This window comes from Rhinolophus hipposideros (genome assembly GCF_964194185.1).
Source record: "Rhinolophus hipposideros genome assembly, chromosome: 24".
In the NCBI taxonomy this organism is placed as follows: domain Eukaryota; kingdom Metazoa; phylum Chordata; class Mammalia; order Chiroptera; family Rhinolophidae; genus Rhinolophus; species Rhinolophus hipposideros.
In genome coordinates this window covers 38,747,527-38,765,932 of record NC_138070.1, presented here as the reverse complement: position 1 = coordinate 38,765,932, position 18,406 = coordinate 38,747,527, and the positions used below count along the sequence as shown (strand labels likewise).

Here is an 18,406-nt window from a genome sequence, read left to right as displayed (position 1 = left end):
CTCAGTGATTTGAGGGTCTCAGAATGGAAAGATTACCTGGGAAGCAAGGGAGAAGGTGGGACAGAAATGAGTTTACAGGATCATTTAAATAGCCAAACTGAAGGATCTAGAAACCAGTGTCAGTAGGGATAACTATCTCATCAGGTAGATGTTTGTCTAAGCTGGAGAGTCCGTAGCATTCATAATTTCCATATGTCCTTTTGGCAAGGAAATGTAAGAGGCCCATTAATAAAGGAGCCACATGTGCTCAGGAGAAATTGAATTATATGCAAAGGACATGGATCGTTGTAAGCTGGCCAAGAAGCATCAAGCATCAATCAGGTGAGCCTCAAGTCAAATGAAGAAGGAGCTAAGCTGCAAAGGGGAAAAGGCAGTGGGATGAAGGGAATGGAGGAGGATGGAGGATGGCCTGGAGGAGCCTGGCTGGTCAGCACAGCTCCGCAGGGCTGCAGAGCTTTCCATCCTGATCACACTGTGTAGGCGCCCTTACCGGCTTGGTCTGCAGGTCACAGGTGGCTTCAGGACCAAGCTTCGGGTAAAAGGAGAGGTGATGGAGCTAGGAGGGTAGGGGACCCAATGCAGGCAGAGGGGACACAGTGGTCATGCTAGGCTGGAGTACCTTGGCAGATGATGGGGGATGTGGAGATCTACAGTCCCCGCCAGATCATAGGGGCTGAATAAATGTGGGGAGGAAGAAAAGGAGCAAGAGAAGGGGGGGGGGTGAGAGGGAGAAAGAAAAAATACACTGGCCAGGCAGTTTTGCAATGCAAGTGAACTTGGGTTGGGGCATAGAACTTTATTGGCTGGGTTTCCCTGTAATTGCCGTTTAGAAAGATTATCTAAAGTCATCAGCCCACCCAGTTCCTATTACAGGCCTTTTTGCCCAATATCTAGCCAAACTGTGCAGGAAATAAGTCACTCTTCCCAAACTGCTTCCTGCTTTATCACACCCTGTTCTTACTACTCTGCAGAGCCTTAATTCAACTCCCTGAGCATCTTCTGACACATGTCTGCCCCTTCACAGCCCACACCCTCAGGGATGGTGACTCTGCCATACAGACCTGTGAGGCAGGTAAGGGAGCTCATTCTGAGCGAGCTCAGTCAGCAGCTCCCTAGGTCACTCATCACATAAGCAAGGGCTGGGATCTGGACTCCAGGTTCAGCGCTCCTGGTTTCAGGCTCTCTCTCCTGCACATCACTGTCTCAAGCTGCTTACACTCTGTCTGCAAAGCTTGAAAAAAATCCAAGAGGCCACAAAATGGCCTCCCTGCCTCCAACCTAGGAGGGCCCAGTGCTCAGGGCCTGGCCAGGTAGGAGGAAGGTTGGAAGAAGTCACATGGAGAATGATCTCAACTATTGCTTATGTTGAAAGAAGAGTCTTGGAAGGGATGGTGTTGCATTGCCCATGATAGAATGTCGCCGTAGAGTGAAGGAACTTGCTTGGTAATGGGGTAGTGTGTGGACTTCCTACCTCTGACATCCCTCCTCTCAGAAGGCCTCTCCTGCCTTCCTGTGCTTCCCCTCAGGGCCCCAGGACAGAGCTGCCCCTGTAGTTGTTTACACTCAGTAGGGTTCTCTTGTCAGGAACCTTATGTACACAGCATAGTGTCATCGCCTCCTTTCATGGCACATTCCCCAACGACAAGTATCTTCTGTTTTTCTGCTCCTACCATCTCCATCCAAACACCTCTCAGCCTTTCCCTCCCCAAGGGATGCTAACATCCACTTAACTTGATATAGTGTTCAGGCGGAGTCTTGTGGACAGATTTTACCCAAAACTTAATTTGATTCAAGAAATATGTCTTGGAGGCCTACCACACGCCAGGTCCTGGTGCTAGAAACTGTACAGGATGGAGAGATTAAGGCCCTGCATGTTCCTGCCCTAAGAACTTACAATGTAATAGGGAGATGACAATATGGACAAAAACTGCACTGGTCTCTTCTCCCTGGCCTCACAGCCTTCCAGAGTATGACCCCTGCCTCATTTCTAGTTTCTTGCTTCTTCCCTTTCCATCCTCCTTTCCAGGCTCTATACTTTCCACCTCTTTATCTTTGCTCATACAGTTCCATATCTGGAATGCCTTTCTCCCTTCCTTTGCTGCTCCCCATTCCCAGATCCAGTAATTTTTCTACCAAAATCCTTTAGTGCTCAGTTCTAATGCTGCATCCAAGAAACATTTTCTTGATCACCCAGCCAGGTAAGCTATCTTCCTATTTGGAGCCCCACAGACCTTTGTGTGTTCATCTGAGTCAGTTTTGTGTTACCCTTATTTTGTCCTGTCTCTGTGTACCCCTTCGCCTATTCCACTATAACCTACCACAGGAATAGGGTCTTACTCATCTTTGAGCTTTGAACTTAGCATGTACTTCATAAATACCCATCAAATTAATAGTACAAAGTGGACTGTAGTAATCAGTACATCTAGGAAGAAACAATATTATGGGAGTCTTCCCAGAGGAAGTGCTCTTCAACTGAGCCCTGAAGAATGGGCATATCTGAGGGCAGTGACTGGGTTCCTGAGATAGGCAACCCTGTCCCCTTCATGGGGACCTCTGAGAGCAATGGAAGTTGGTACTGCCCTGCAGCAAAGAGACAAAAGGATATCCTTGAAATCATTTGGGGCCCAAAAGGGTAGTTTGTTGGTCCAATCCTTTTTTTTTAATTTATTGGGGTGACATTTGTTAGTAAAATTACATAGATTTCAGGTGTACAATTCTGTATTGCATCATCTATAAATCCCATTGTGTGTTCACCACCCAGAGTCAGTTCTCCTTCCATCACCATATATTTGATCCCCCTTACCCTCATCTCCCTCCCCCCACCCCCCCTTACCCTTTGGTAACCACTAAACTATTGTCTGTGTCTATGCGTTTTGTTTTTTTTTAATTAAATTTATTGGGGTGACAATTGTTAGTAAATTTACATAGATTTCAGGTGTACAATTCTGTATTATATCATCTATAAATCCCATTGTGTGTTCACCACCCAGAGTCAGTTCTCCTTCCATCACCATATATTTGATCCCCTTTACCCTCGTCACCCACCCCCACCCCCTTACCCTCTGGTAACCACTAAATTACTGTCTATGTCTATGAGTTTTTGTTCTCATTTGTTTGTCTTGTTCTTTTGCTGTTTTTGGTTTATATACCACATATCAGTGAAATCATAGGGTTCTCTGCTTTTTCTGTCTGACTTATTTCGCTTAGCATTATACTCTCAAGATCCATCCATGTTGTCACAAATGTTCCTATATCATCTTTTCTTACCGCCGAATAGTATTCCAATCCCTCTCCTGGGTATCTACCAAAAAAATCTGAAAACATTTGTCCATAAAGACACGTGTGCTCCAATGTTCATTGCAGCTTTGTTTACAGTGGCCAAGACATGGAAACAACCAAAATGTCCTTCGATAGATGAATGGATAAAGAAGTTGTGGTATATATACACAATGGAATACTATTCGGTGGTCCAATCCTTTTGCCACCATTGTCTGCCCTGGGGCAGCCCTGGACTGTTAGGGGAAGTGGAGCTAGTCCAGAGACTGGAGGTGGGCCAATGGCAACAAAGACACACCCTTATTTCTTCTTTGTTTTACTTTTCTCTTTTTTTCTTCCTCCGTGTGTTTCTCCCTTTTCTTCCTCCTTCCCTTCCCTTCTCTTACACCTATCACTTCCTTGCTCTGCTCCTCCTCCCTGTCCCACCCACATGGCCTCCTCTGTCTGAGAACCGCCCTCTGCCCTCACCCAGCTCTCCTCGGCCCTGCTGTTTGACGCTGTGTACACTGTGGTGACTGCGGTGCAGGAACTGAACCGGAGCCAGGAAATCGGTGTGAAGCCCCTGTCCTGCGGCTCGGCGCAGATCTGGCAGCACGGCACCAGCCTCATGAACTACCTGCGCATGGTAAGGGGTGGCTGGGGCCCTGTGCCACCATGCCCAACCTGCCGTGGGAGAATCACTTCAGGGCCATGCATGTCCAGGACTCCTCAATGTATCACAGCCCCAGATAACAAAGCAATCTGTGGCAACACCATTCAATGGATTATGGGTCACAGTGGTTCCCTAACCCCTAAAATCACCAGGAACCCATGGCAAGTTTGTTTACAAGACAACTGCCCTCAAGAGCCTTAGACTATTAAGGGATCCCTAGAGTCCAAGCTTGGAACCTGACCCCTTGGCTCACAGGGGGTCCTAGAAAAATTCCACACAAATGGAAAGATACGGTGCTGCTGTAGACCATGTTCCCTCAGGGAGTTGCAGGCTCAGCTCTTTTAACTTGGTGTTGGGATCCCCGTGTTCTCCCAGCCGTGCCTTCTCCAGTGGATGGACATGGCTCTCTAGCCCACAGAGAAGACATCTATCAGAGAAGTCTGGTGCAGAATGGCTTGGATTTTGCATTTCAGTCAGTTCATTCTGCTTCTTGTAGTCTGGGGGTAGGTGAGCCATTTTGTGACCTCTTGGATTTTTTTCAAAGTAGGATAAATGCTATTAACAGCCAAGGGTCTGGGAGGAGCTCAGGGCGATCTGAGCTCAACTTCGCTTCTTGGCATTGTGTTGGTTTATGCAAAAGCTGTGAGATCATTGGGTGTGAGCCATCCTTCCCCTCCTCCAGCCCTGGCCAATTCTGAATCAGTTTCAGAGACATCACATTTGTAGTCTCAAGATCCCGTGGCTGAAAGGTGGGCAGGAGAACAGATCTTGATGACTTCTTCCTTGGGTATGCTATTTGGGCATGCTTAAATAGCACATGTGCAGAATGTTTGCTTGGGCCAAGAGGAACATGGGGCCTATTTGGTGCTGTAACTCACTCTCTCTTGGACAGGTAGAATTGGAAGGTCTCACTGGCCACATTGAATTCAACAGCAAAGGCCAGAGGTCCAACTATGCCTTGAAAATCTTACAGTTCACGAGGAATGGTTTTCGGCAGGTAAGCCTAGCTATGCTGCCACGGTGGCAGATCTCCTTTTTGTTCCTTTCTCTGTCCCCAGTCTATTTCCCATTGGCACTCAGAATGGCCTCTGGCTCTCAGTTATCCCCAAGAACAACAGGCTGCATCCTATGAAAGCCTTCTGGCACGCACTGGCTTCCCCACTTCCTGCCTCAAGGATCAGCTGATGTGGGTCAGGAGCTGCATCCCCCGCAAAATACCAAGAAAGGGGCAACCATGCTTTATTAAGGGGAGAAGGGAGGCAAGGGGGAGTCAGGTAAGGAAGGAATTTCCAAGCCTTGTCCACTATTTTGAATTATTGTACTCCCTGAATCTTGCCCTAACCCTGACCAGTGTCAGACTCCAGGTTACTTGCTGGTCAGACACAAGTCAGGTCCCATGGGGGCTGAGGAATTCCTTTGGCATTAGAATGAACAGCCAGTTCTCTCCTGTTAGCTCTTTTCTGACCCACGCTCCCCAGGACCACCACCATGCCAATCACATCGCTCCTCCTCTCCTGTCTGCTGCTTGTCTTCTCCCATCAACGTAAGGGTGCTTTGTTCCTTGTAGCTCCTTTCAACTCACTACTCTTTTTCTTATTCTCCTCCATTAACCTTCTCCTTTTCTCTGATTCTCTTCCATCAGAGGAAACAGGTTCTGACAGCCACTCCAAGTGTCTCTCTGAAGATCTCCCAACCTCCTATCACTCTAAGAATTAACTCTCTGGGCTTTGCCTAGCCCTTCTCCAACCTTAAAAAAGCCTGAGGATTAGGAAGTGGTGCACTAATTATAGCAGGAATATAGCATATTGAAGAGCTTCCTGACTCTCAGAGTTGCTGAACAAGGGGACATCCTATTGCAAGATTGCCTTTCCAGATCATTAAGAATCATTATCTTCACCTTCATCATTAACATCATCATCACAGCAGTTTTCATTTAGTAAGTTCTTACATGGGCCATATACTACATTAAGTGTATCATGTATTTTCTCATGTAACCCTACAAAGTAGGTACTTTTTATTAATTCCCATTTTGTAAGTGAGGAAACTGAGGCGATTGACTGATGTGGCCTTGAATACATAGTAATAGCAACTGGTTTTGAACCCAACTACCTCTAACTCTGAAGCCCAAGTTCTTGACCATTATGATAAATCATGCATTAAAATTACCTTGGTAATTTGGTAAAAACACAGATTTATTTTTAGACTCTACCCCATAAGAGTCTGATTAGGTAGCCCTAGGGCCCAGGAAGCCATGCAGTCAAGCACCCAAGGTGATTCTGATGGCCCCCTGGGGAAACATTTTGCAGGCTTGTCATGTTAACATCCTGTCACCATGTCTGAGAGGCTCTGATTTACCCCTTCTCACAAGGTTCCTTGGAGTTCCCTCTAGGAGGACACTGATTACACGGGGTCGTGTGGCCTGATCACCCATCTTAGATGAAACAATGTGAAAGGAATGAGTCCCAGCCCAAGAGAGAAGAGCCCTGAGTCCTGGTGCCAGCTCTACAAGTAGCCCCTCACAGCTCTGGGCCAGAGCTGTGTGGTCTTTAAGCAACGAAAACGGCTACTATTCTTCCTCACTTCCCAGATGGGACCAGGGTTGAAGTGGGTGGCCTAGTACTATAGTATGGAGTCTCACAAAGTGGTCAATTGATTTACCTAACAATCATGTAAGCCTGTACTATGGGTCAGGCTCGTGGAAACAAAGCTGAAAAATTGTCCCTGCACTGAAAGAGAGCTCACAGTGTGGGAGGGAGACTGACATAGAAAAAAAAAAAAGTAAGTGAAATTTGTGGTTATTAAACTCAAATCGTGCCCTCGGGCTCATACTTGCCTGAACAAATGAAGCAGCCAGCCTACAGGGAAATTGTCAGGCAATCTTTTCCCTGTGCTTGCGGGGTATAAAATGAAGAATATTCATCCATTCTTTCAATAAATATCTGTTGAGTGCCTCCTATGTGCCAGGCTCTCTTCTAGACACAGGTTAAAAAAAAATGTGGAACTTATATTGTAGGGTCAGACAAAAAGCAAACAAAACATATATAATATAATGTCAGTAGCGATTAGTGTTATAGGGAAAATAAAACAGGGTAAGGAAATGGAGTGTGTGGCGATAGTCATGGTGGAGAAGCAATAGTTAGGAGAACATAATGCTCACACCAGCTCCAGACCCCCTCCATGGAAAGCCTAATCCTAGGCTTTGAAAAATTCCTCTTGCTCACTCCTGCTTTCTGAGTGCTCCCCTGGAAGAGCCCACTTCTAGCACCCCTTCCATCAGGCAACACCTGTGCTGGTAGACTTGCCTGGTGGCCCTGATTCCACCCCCCACTTGAACGAGAGCTGATTAAGCTCAAAGTCCCTCTTCACCTTAACTGCTTTTCCAGCATCTGCTACACAGGCTGGCTTTTCCCAGCTGCCGGGCTGCAAGATTAAGTCATTAAGACACACCATCTCCAGCCACCAGCACCCATCCCTCAGCCCCCATCCCAGCCCAGGAAGGTCTTGTGCTCTGAGTCATCCAAAACAGCAGCTGCTGCTCCTTCTTCAGCAGCACACATCATTGGTGTAGGGTAGGGCTGGCTGCTCAATCCCAGAGGTATGTAAGAATGACCACACACCCCTGGGATTGAGCAGCCAGCCCTACCCTACACCAATGATGCTTGTCTTAAAGTGCACATTCCCAGGCCCCGCAATTCTCAGTTAGTAAAACTGAGTGCATTCCAGGAATCTGCATATTCTTAACTGACACCTAGATAGATGATTATAGTGCAGGTGGCCCACAGATTATGCTTTGACAGGTGCTGTCCTAGGAGAAGAATGTAAGTCAACTGCAGCTTCTATGCATAGTATTCCTTCTTGATCTCCCCACATCCTATCCGTCTTTTTGAGCGAATGTTGAACAGAATCTGCTGCAGAAGTGACCATGAAAGAGGATGATGCTTTTGACCTTCAGCCACCCTAAGAGACACATAGTCCTGATTGGAATTATAAAGTAGATTATGATAATCCTCTTTATTACCATTTTTCTTCAACAAATCTGGTGACTGTCCTGCTGCTTTTCTGTCTGGCTCAGGTTCTGTAAGTACCAGTGAAAACTTTGCAAGATGTATATGAACAAAGATGTAGCTTCACAGCACTGGTCCCCAGATCCCATGCCAATCATTGGCCCAATCTTTGCCTCCTGACAGGTGTCTTCCCCTGCTGATTACAGGATGAATAAATGGTTTGAGGAGTGATAATTAATTCTGTTTCTTTTCCAGGATGGGAGAAATGTCAGTATCTCTGCTCTAATATTCTCCCGATTCCATCCAAGGTGATGATGGCAGGGGAAGGGAGAGTGACCAGGATCAGGGGGAAATGACATCTCTTGAGTACCTGCTGTGTACCAGACATCACATGGGCACTCTGCATGTCACGTCTGATCTGCAGAATATCCCTTCAAGGTGGATAAACCCCCCATTTCACAAATGAGGAAACTGAAGCTTAGGGAGGGGAAACTGTTAGCAAGGACTTTGGGCAGAACTAGAATTCATGCTCACGTTTGTCCAGCACCAAAGCCCATGCTCTTGGGTCTCCCAGTCTTGGGCTTTCCTCATTTTCCTGGAATCCCTGTGCCCCTAAATCAAAACCTTTTACTCAGTTCTGTTGCTTTGCTGCCACCTGCTGCAAACCAGGAGGGCTCCTGACTCCCAGGGACCTGCTGGGCTGAGCTTTCTCTAGTGATGGCACCTTCTCATTTGGATTTGGTTCTGTTTGTTCTCTTCCTGTTTGGAAGAGTGACTAACAAGAACTGGTTTTGATTATGTAGAAAGCATCATGCAGGGACCCAGTGGGTTGTAATTGGTAAAATGTCCGAACCAAATGACACATTCCCTGCCGGTGGTTGATTAAGGGATTATTACCATTTTAAAAATAGTCTTTCAAAATTCAGAATTGTGTTTTACCACTTAAAAACTTACCATTTTGATTTAGTTTAGAGACAGTTTTCTATCTTGGGATTCTGTGGAGCTTCCACGGAAGCCGGTTTAGGGGAAGATGTTCCCTAGTGTCCTGGAAGTGACATTTCTGAGCCCGGACCATCTCCCAATTGCTTCTTTGTGGGTGTAGAAGTCAGTAGTGTCGCTTCCAGCCTCTCTAACTCCATCCCCTCGTTTTTGCCCGTTTGCGATCTCCCACCCCCATCCTATGTTCTCCCTTCCCGTCCCCCAGAGGATATCCTGGGTTGTACTGGAATAGTATAATGTCCCTTCATAATTTGGGAGAAATCACATTTAAAAGAGGCAAGGGGGGAAAAAAGAAGCACAACATTAGAGAGTCCTTAATTTCCTTCATTTAACTGAGTCTAAAGATCAGAGATTCTGAGCAAACCTCAAGCGACTCTGTTAGGGCTATAATAAGAGGAGTACACCTTTCGTCTGAGCATCTGAAATGGCTTAACAAGCTCTAAGTAAGCCTGTGGGAGAGGGAAGGCTGAGGAAGGAGGGTTTGACATCCTTAGCTAATGATGCAGATCTCGCGTTTTCCACTGGCGCACTGTATATCACAATGGGGGCACCGCGATTTTTCTTCTCTGTGCAATGAAAATGGCATTCAACATTTGGCCTGGCTAAACCCAAGGATTATTGAAACTAGATTTGCATGTTACTCCCTTCTGCTTGCCGGTGGTTAGCTAGAAAACTGGCTCTACGTACATAATAATAAGAACAGCTAACATTTATTGGGTGTCTCCTACATGATGCGCTGTGCTGGGTGGTATATATGTGTATTTAAAATGTCTCATCTTTTATGAAACACGCATAAAGGCTATTCTTGAAGGTAAACAAACTGAAAACAGAGAGATAAAGTAATGTGTCTACAGCCATACAGCTAGTTAGTTCCAGACTTAGAAACTGAGTCTGGATCAAGTTTTTCAAAATCTGTGGTCTTGCCATTTTGCAGCATGGCCCTAGAACATGCTGGAGGAGACCATTGAGGCCTCTAGTCTAAATCTTCCACCCAATGCAAGAATGTTCTGCACAGTGCCCTTGAGAGAAACAGCCATCCGACCTCTCCTTGAGTATTTCCCGGGCTGGGGAATTCACCATCTCCCAAGGGACATATTCCAAAATCTTCTAGGCACTGGCTCAGAATCTGCCTCCTAGTCCTCTCCTGTGAAGCAACCCAGAGTACTCTGCTTTCTGTTTTTTACCAGCTCTTCAAATATTTAAAAATAGTTTGATTTAACTTCCTGGAATTTAGCATGAAAATCTTGAGTACCTTCTCTCTTTCAAGGGCTGGGAATTCAAGGTAAATGAATCATGGTCCCTTTAAGAGCTCATCATCTTTCGGGAAAGGCAACAATTGCAGCCAACAGTTACTGTGCAGTGCTCAGCTTGTTCTTCCCTCCAATTGTTTTCTTCCCCATAGCTTTTCCCAGTACAACAACAGAGCTTCCAATCTCTCCCAACTAATGCCTTTTGGTTTGTCTAGGTCTCTATTAAAACATGAGTCCCAAATTGGAAACCATGCTGCTGATTGGGCAAATGGCACAGAGCTGAGAGAGTACTGTGGGACTGTCACCTTCCTCTCTCTAAACACTAAATTTCTATTTGCCACATTAACTTGCTTCCAGGAGTTAGTCTCCAGATTTTTTATTCATTCTGAACTCTGGGTCTTAGAGTCAATTAATTTCTCCACTTGCTCCCCTCTCCAAATACACAGGGTTGTTTTCACATGAATTTTTCATAGAAACCAGCCCTGAGCCACCTTTTCCTTGGACCTCTGATCCATTTAACTCTGTTGCTATGGAGATGGAGAGATTGGCAGAGCTGGCCAAATGGGTTATGAACTGGTAGGTACATTCCTTTTTCCAAAGCTGACACTCAGCTTTCCAAGGGGCTAGTTTTCTGGGATGCGGAGTTCTAGCCAGAGGCAGGAGGACGGGAGAGATGGCTTTTGTGAGTCCCCCTTGCAAACCAAGATCTCAGGGATCTGGTGTCCTCCAAGAAGCTTCGGGGAATCCAGATCCAATTTCCTACAGTTCCTGCGGATTCCACCAGTTGCTGGCAGGATAGGTTACCTCTCTTTAATCTCCTGTCCAGACATCTTGCCTGACAGAGCTTGCTTTGGCATCACTCCTGAGTGACATAAAGACAGCTACTCTTCTTTTCATGGCCCTCTACAGCTGGGAGCACCAGGAAACATCTTCTGTTGCTTGGATGGCAATTTTAGCAGACTTGCTGGTGGTACCGCCTCCTATTCCCATCTCTAGATACCTTCAAAAGAAAACAAAGAACAACACAAAACCCTGAAAACACGTTGTCAGATGAGAGATTGTGCTTCCATTGCCTGCCTGCATGTGGCATTAGAGAACAGTGAGGAGGGTATCACTCTCTGTGTGGAGAGGTCCCATCCTGCATCCATGCCCTCTTCTCCAGCCCCTCTTACCAACACCCTCCGTGACCACTCAGGTCCCAGCTGCATTAAGGAGAACAGCCATTAAGGCCTCGATAGTGGGGAAGCTGCCAGTGGGGGAAGCTGCTTTGAGAGTGTCATGACTGCTGCTGTCATACGTTTTCAATTTGAGGAAGGAGTTTACCATAAATATTCAGATCCTTTCTTTGAAGCTGCCTTTGCGGGACCTGTTTCAGAGTGCTGGGGTAGGCGGGGGGTGTGGGTAAGCTAATTGCTTGAAAGCCTCAACTGCCATCTCCCAGGCTGGGGGACAGACCGGATTAGAGTGGACAGGCTAGAGAGGCTGCTTGGTGGGCCTTTCCTTGGGAGAGTCATGGGAGTGAATTTGCCTTTGATGAGAAAATTCTGAGACAGCAGATTCTTGGGTGGAAGGAGGGGAGAAAGAGATGGGTGGTTTGGTGGGTGGGAGCTTTGAAGGTTACGGAGAAGTCACTTATTTATTCCTTTTAATTAAGGAGCCGGGAGAAGGGGAATTGGCATGAGTTTAAAATAGTTGACTAAGTCTCATAGAATATCATAAATTGTTAGAGTTAAAGGAGAGGTCACCTAGTCCAACTTTCCCACCAGAGAAAGGACTGTGTCATTAATGGGCTTAAAACCTCATGGTGGCCCCGGTTTGCTTTCAGGGTGAGATGGCAGTTGTACAGCATAGCTGTCGTGTGCTGGGCCTACTCTGCCTTTGAACCTCCTCCTACTCTCCTACTCTATACCCTCTCAGACGCTCCGCCCCAGTGACGGTAAATAACGTTGACCTTGAACAGGACACACCAGGTGGTCTCACTCCCCATGCCAGTGCCCCAATGCACAGGTCTCCTTGCGCACCCCCATTTCTCCCCTGACAATTCATGCTCACATCTCCAGAACTCAGCTCAGAGAGCCTCTCCTCAGGAAGTCTTCAGATGTTCTGTGTATATGTTCCCTGTGCCTGCCTATACTGTAGTGTTCTCACACTGTCGTCACTCCAGGGATGGGGACTCCTTGAGTACAGAGTGGGGCTCAGCATAGGCCTGGAGAAAGGGTGAGCCAGATAACCAGAGCTTGGGGAGTATGCAGGAAATGTACAGGACCAGCTAGCTTTTCTGGCCCTAATGAGCTCACATCTGGCAAGGACACCAGAGCCCTGGGGACCTCGGATTTTTGTCATGAGAGTTCTCAAAAGTCACTGTTCCCCAGTTTGTTCAAGGGAGATTTCACATGACAAGCCTACCCACTGACAACAGGAATCTGAAAATTAGAGTGGAAGGCTTCTCAAATCATTGATTCATTTTTTCCTTTCCATTTTCTTTCCTTTCTCTAAGAGCAATACTCTTCTAGTTAATTAAAAGTCTAGTAAGGACCTCCTCCTGTGAGAGCATCTGGTTCACCTGGCCACCCCCAAGACAACAGACAAGGGACAGATGAGTTGGCTTTGGAAGGGTGTAATGTGAGGGCCTTCTCTCTTGCTGCCTCCCTGGACTATGTATATTGGATTCTTTCTCCCAAAGCACAGGGACTTCCTGCTTATCAGCTTTGATGGAAAATTCTCCAACTACAGAAGCTGATTCACATATCAGCCTGCAAACAAGTTAGAGCTACTTAAATTTTCAAATAGGGCTGTTTTGGGGCAGAGGAGCAAGGTTTAAAGTGCTGTGTTTTAAATGTATTTCTTGTAACATGCCCGATGCATCCTGCCTGAGCTCAGCTTGGGGAAGTTTGCCAGTTCTCAGGGACTCCTTTCTGTGCCTCTTCAGCCAGCTCATGCCTGGGAGAGCTGGAAGAGGCTGAGCTGCTAATCTTGTCTCTTGAAGCAGCCTGCATCAGTTAAGTGTGATGAGACATGGGCAGGATACAGGCCAGAGGTGTGGGGATAGGAGGCAGGCAGCCCATGCGGAGAAGAAAATCCAGGGAGGTGAGAGGGGCAGTGTGCAGTCAGGCACCAGAGGGGAGTGGAAAGACGCAGGGCCAAGACCCAGATCTCACAGTTCCTAGCATTCTGTTCCTCAATTGCTTCTTCAATAAAATCGGGATAATAGTTATAATACGTTTTATGTGCATCATAAGATCATTGTGAGAACAAAGTGAAATATTGTTTGTAGATGTGATTTGAGGATTCTACTATATTATGCAAAATTTAGTTCTGTCATCTTTCATGGAGGATGTCTATCTATATAGGTATTTCTCTATCTTTGCATGCAGTATTCCTGGAATCTCGCTGGTTCAGAGCATGGAGAAAGACAAAGCAGGGCTGAGACATCTGCAAGAGGCCTACAAAGACCACCCATGCTTGCTGGACATAAATTCTCTCAGCCAGCCCCTCCCTGCTTCAGGACAGGTTCCTTACGGCCTTCTCCCCCCACCCCCCGCCTCTCTTCTTCCTCCATCCCTAAAATGGCAGTGTCACCAGTTGCACTTTGCAATGGCTCTGGACAGGTGTGAAGACAAGAACCAGAAGTCATGGCTACTCCTGGAGAGTCTAAAGCCCATCTAGGCTTTGCCTGACAAGAGTGCTGGTACCCCACAACTAAAAACTCCCCATTTTCCCTGAGGACAGTGAGGCTCAACCACACACTGTCTCTCACCTGCAAGCATGCACCCATCTAAGGGCAGTGATGGACGATTCTCAGCCCATCCCTGAAAGCCCAGCTGTACATCTTGCCTGGCCCTCCAGCATTCTACTGTTCCCTGAAGGACAGTGAGTGACCAGCTTCCTTCAGCCCAGATGCTTCATTAAAACCATTAATTTAATTGGCATCTGCTGCTCAAAGCTCAAAGTTGTGTTATTAGTACAACTGCTTTCCCAATATACTCCTTTACTGGCGAGTTTGACAACTGAAACCAGGCACTCTCTATGTGCTGACTGTGTCACATTCATTGGCAGTAATTTTCTTGTAAGATGAAAAATCTTGAGCATGTCTGAGATCTCTGATAAATTCTCTCCTCAGCAGCTAATTCGAAATTTCTTCTGGGAGGTGAGAGAGGTGTGCAGCTAAGTCTTTATACTTACAGTCTCTGCCGTGAACTCATCCGAACAGTTTGATGAACCCCCAAAATATTTAGGAGAGAGTCTGTGCGATTTTTGACCAAACATGTGAAAAACAGAAAGTTGAGATACAGGTGAAAGAAATTATTGAAATCAGTATTTCTGTTCAAAAAGAGAGGTGATATGAGCATCTTCACTCAGGGAAATTTAACTTCTGAAACCCTGAGCTACTTGGAGAGTCCATTAAATCCCTGAGAGCACCACTGGTGGTGGCATATGTAATCAGAGCTGACAGGGGTGAACTGGCAGCAGTACTACCCTAGACAATATTTCCCTGTCACTAGAATCCCTGGAAACAGCCACTGTAGGTTTGTTCTTTTGGCAAGGGGTGTGGTGAAGGCTACACCGAATTCCACTTCACATCCCAGAGGTTGGGGATTCAGGATGGAAGTCCGGGCACATCTTGGCAAAGACAAACATTCAAGCACAGAGTACAATTGATCCTTATTATCTGCGGGTTCCATACTTGACAATTTGTCTATTCACTAAAATCTCTTTTATAACCCCCAAATCAGTACTCATGGCACTTTCTTAGACATGTGCAGAGCAGTGAAAAAATTGAGTCTGCAGAGGGTGCTTTCCCAGCCAAGGTGGACCAAGGTGACATTCTGCCTTCTTGTCTCAGCTCTCATACTGCCAACAAGTGTCTTTTTCGTGGTCTATTTAGTGTCATGTCTTTCTTTTCTTTTTTTTTTTCTTATTGATTTTGCTTTTTAAAATGACCCCCAAGCTTAGGCTGAAGTGCTGTCTATTGTTCCTAAGTACAGGAACACTGTGACGTGCCTTATAGAGACAATACAGATGTTAGAAAAGCATCATTCAAGGCATGAGTTATAGTGCTGTTGCTCAATATTAGTGAATCAACAAAATAGATTAAATAAGGTGTGTCTGTAAGCAGCAACACATACAATGAGGTTATATATTGATTTGTTGACGAAAATGTGAACAGAGTCCTCATAGGAACCTAACCCTGTTTTTCCCTTAAGAGAAATGGTTCAGTATTTCCTAATTCAGTATTTGTGGAAACTTTATAGACCAGAACTACAGTGAAAGTCGAGAATCAACTGTAATGAGATTCAGCCAGGAGAGAAGACCAGGAATGAACAAAGTTATGAGTAGCGGACATTTTCTTCAGTAGCTGAAAAGTGGCGTTTTCTCTCTGCATTTGCTACCCCTCCTCTCTTGTCTTCTTTCAATGTCCAGGGAGCTCATCTGTCCTTGATGCCCTGGACTTCCTCTTGGTTCCCCTGATGTCAAAGTAGAATCTAGATCCTGCACTCCTGGGGCCAAAAGGCATGATAAAGGCCCTCTAGACCACTGCCCAACTCAAATGCTTGGATTCTTGCAAATACCACTTTCTCTGAAATAGAGTCTGTTTGTAAATATCTCCAGTGTTGGGGACCTCACTACATATGGGGACAGCATATTTCATCTTGGAAAGCTTTCTGTGTTAGAAAGCTTTCCTGTCTATATTGGGCACAATTCTTTCTTTTTGAAGCATCTGCCTTTTGTCCTTAGTTCTGTTTGTTAGGTCCCCATACATTTTTCCATCCTTCCCATGACTGCCTGTACTTTTTCCTCCTATAATGTAATTTCAATCTCTACCTTCCTGGTCAGTATTGTTGGAAGACACTTTAGTTTATTGGTGCTCCACTTAAAGAGTGGGGCTTGGAGCAATATCCATATTTCCGGTGTGGTATGAGTAGGAAACAGTCTCTTTCCTTGCACTGAAACTCTCATGCCTTTGTAAATGGTTGTGTGCAACTAAGAAGAACACTTCTTTTAGATTTATTTCCACATTAACCAAGCACAATGTCTTAGCTCCAAAACCAGGTTCTCTAGTGGAGGAATGCCAGACATCAACCATAAGACTCAGAGAGAACTGTTTCGTGGCAGGTGGGAGAGAGCCCTTGTCAAATCTCTCTTGTGAGTAGCCACTTGCTTCATCTCCATGTCTGGGTAGGCATGCTTCCAGTGCTCTCTTTCCTGTCCCTACAGTCACCTGTCTGATGCCTCCTCATGTTGCCCCTCTCAGGCCTATCTCTCCCAGTCTCTGCCCTAAGGCATTTTGAAAAACCATACCACATTATAAATATACCCTGCAATTTTAGGAATTCGTGTTTGAGCCGGAAGGGGCTAGACTATATCCTTCTTTTATAGGAAAGGTAACTGAAGACTAAAAAGAAGTTACTTGCCTAAAAGAATTTCATAATGCAATTCAGCAGACATTTATGGAGCACCTATTACAGGCCAGGCACTGTACTGAGAGCTGGAGGCACCCAGTACAGTGCCTGGCCTATAATGGGTGCTTCATAAGGAGAATTTATTAACGTAATCACTAAATATGACTAAGCAGCGGTGCTGTTCTAGGCATTGGGTCTATGATGCGGAACAAGACAGAGTCTTACCACTTGTGGAATGTATTGTCCAGTGGAGGAGATGAGCTTGAAACAAATAATTACCTGAATAATTATATGATTACAAGTGTGATGAGTGCTACAAAGGGGTAGTTCTAAGACATTATGCTTAAGTTCCTGTGATGGGGTACTTAACTGAGACAGAAGGGTTGGGAAGGGCCTCCCCACAGGGTGACATTCTGACCATAGCTTAATGGATGGCTGGGCATCCCTGGGTGAATGGGAGCATGATTAGTCTGATATGGGACTCAGACCAGAGCTGGTTGATAGCAGAGCCAGGTCCAGAAACTAGAACCCCCGATGCTTAACTTTTTCCACTGTACCCACTATCCTCTTCCTCATGCTTTATTTAAATATCCTCTTCAACATACATACGTCAGAATCAAAGGCAAGGAAAAGCAAAGGCTGACTTCTGGCGTATGGACACTCAAGCAGAGTCACTTAGGGCAAATACCAATGGTAAAGAATAACAATTCAATTGTTTACTAAATGTTCAACTACATATCTGTAGTCCAATAAAATTAATATCTTAGGGGCAGTATGTTTGAATCTGCATTAACAATGGAAATTTGGATAAGAAACCTAACCTCCCCGAGCCTGTTTTCTAATCTATAAAACAGGGATGACAGCAATAACCTCCTTGCAGAGTGGGTGGGAAAATTAAGTGAGATAACAAATGTAACACACAGAAATGTTCAAAAGTATTAGCCTGTGTAATTTTATTACAGTTAGTCCTTTAGTTACAACAAGAGACTAGGACTAGAAGTTCATTGATGCCAAAATGTATTTATTGAGTATCAGTTATATTCCAGATACTCTGTTAGGGGCTGTTATATAGTTGTGAGCAGGTAAAGTGTCCAAATCCTTATTCCAGGCACTTTCATACTTTTTGAGCATGACTTGCATTTAGGTTACAATCCAGGACACATATAATCACTATGCTATGATAATTAAACCCAAAATTTATGAAACAGTAGTTTCCCTGCTATGCGTGTTGTACTCTGATCTACTCTTAATATGAGTTTCATTTTAAAAATGCAGGTCTGAATGCACTAAATTGATTTCATAACCCACTAATGGGTTGCAACCACAGTTGAACAAAACACTGTCTTAGACCAACTGAGTTGAAGGCTTAATAAGCCCCGGCAGAATACATTTGTTAAAGAGTCTTCCCAGCTTTCCCTGGGCTTGTTTTTGATCTCTCACCTTTGGCATTTGCCAAAGTCGTCGTTCTTCGATCAAAAATGTTCACAGCATTCTGCATGCAAGCCCATATTTTGTACTAAGGGAATATTTTGGCTAAGAGAATGAGGTCTTTAGCTAGCCAACATCAGCAGCTCCCTTTTTTCCTCAAATCACCTCCTCAGGCACTCAGTTGGGCCCTTACTCATAACCCAGTCAGCCATGTAAACTAAATTTCTATGATTGGAGATATTGGATGTAAATTCAATAAATATCCTGCCGGGGTGATCATCATGGAGGCTTACATTACATGCCTTTTTAGCTAGTCTTATGTCAAGGTACAGACTGTGAAACTATATAGCTCAATCTTCATTTCCTGGGGTCTCTGGCCATAGTGTTTTATACCTG

The 18,406-nt window shown here is 45.4% G+C and overlaps 1 protein-coding gene across 7 annotated transcripts in view; it reads left to right on the top strand.

Annotated features, from left to right (window-relative positions):
• Nucleotides 1–18,406, top strand: part of GRIK4 (glutamate ionotropic receptor kainate type subunit 4) — a 463,707-nt gene that overhangs the window by 303,704 nt on the left and 141,597 nt on the right. For all 7 annotated transcript variants that reach the window (XR_013992485.1, XM_081037048.1, XM_081037049.1 and 4 more), the window contains 2 exons: nucleotides 3,749–3,901; nucleotides 4,821–4,925. Coding sequence is in view for 6 of the 7 variants with exons in the window: in XM_081037048.1 (XP_080893174.1) it covers nucleotides 3,749–3,901; nucleotides 4,821–4,925 (258 nt within the window). In the remaining variant the exon portion in view is untranslated. The remainder of the gene's footprint in view (nucleotides 1–3,748; nucleotides 3,902–4,820; nucleotides 4,926–18,406) is intronic.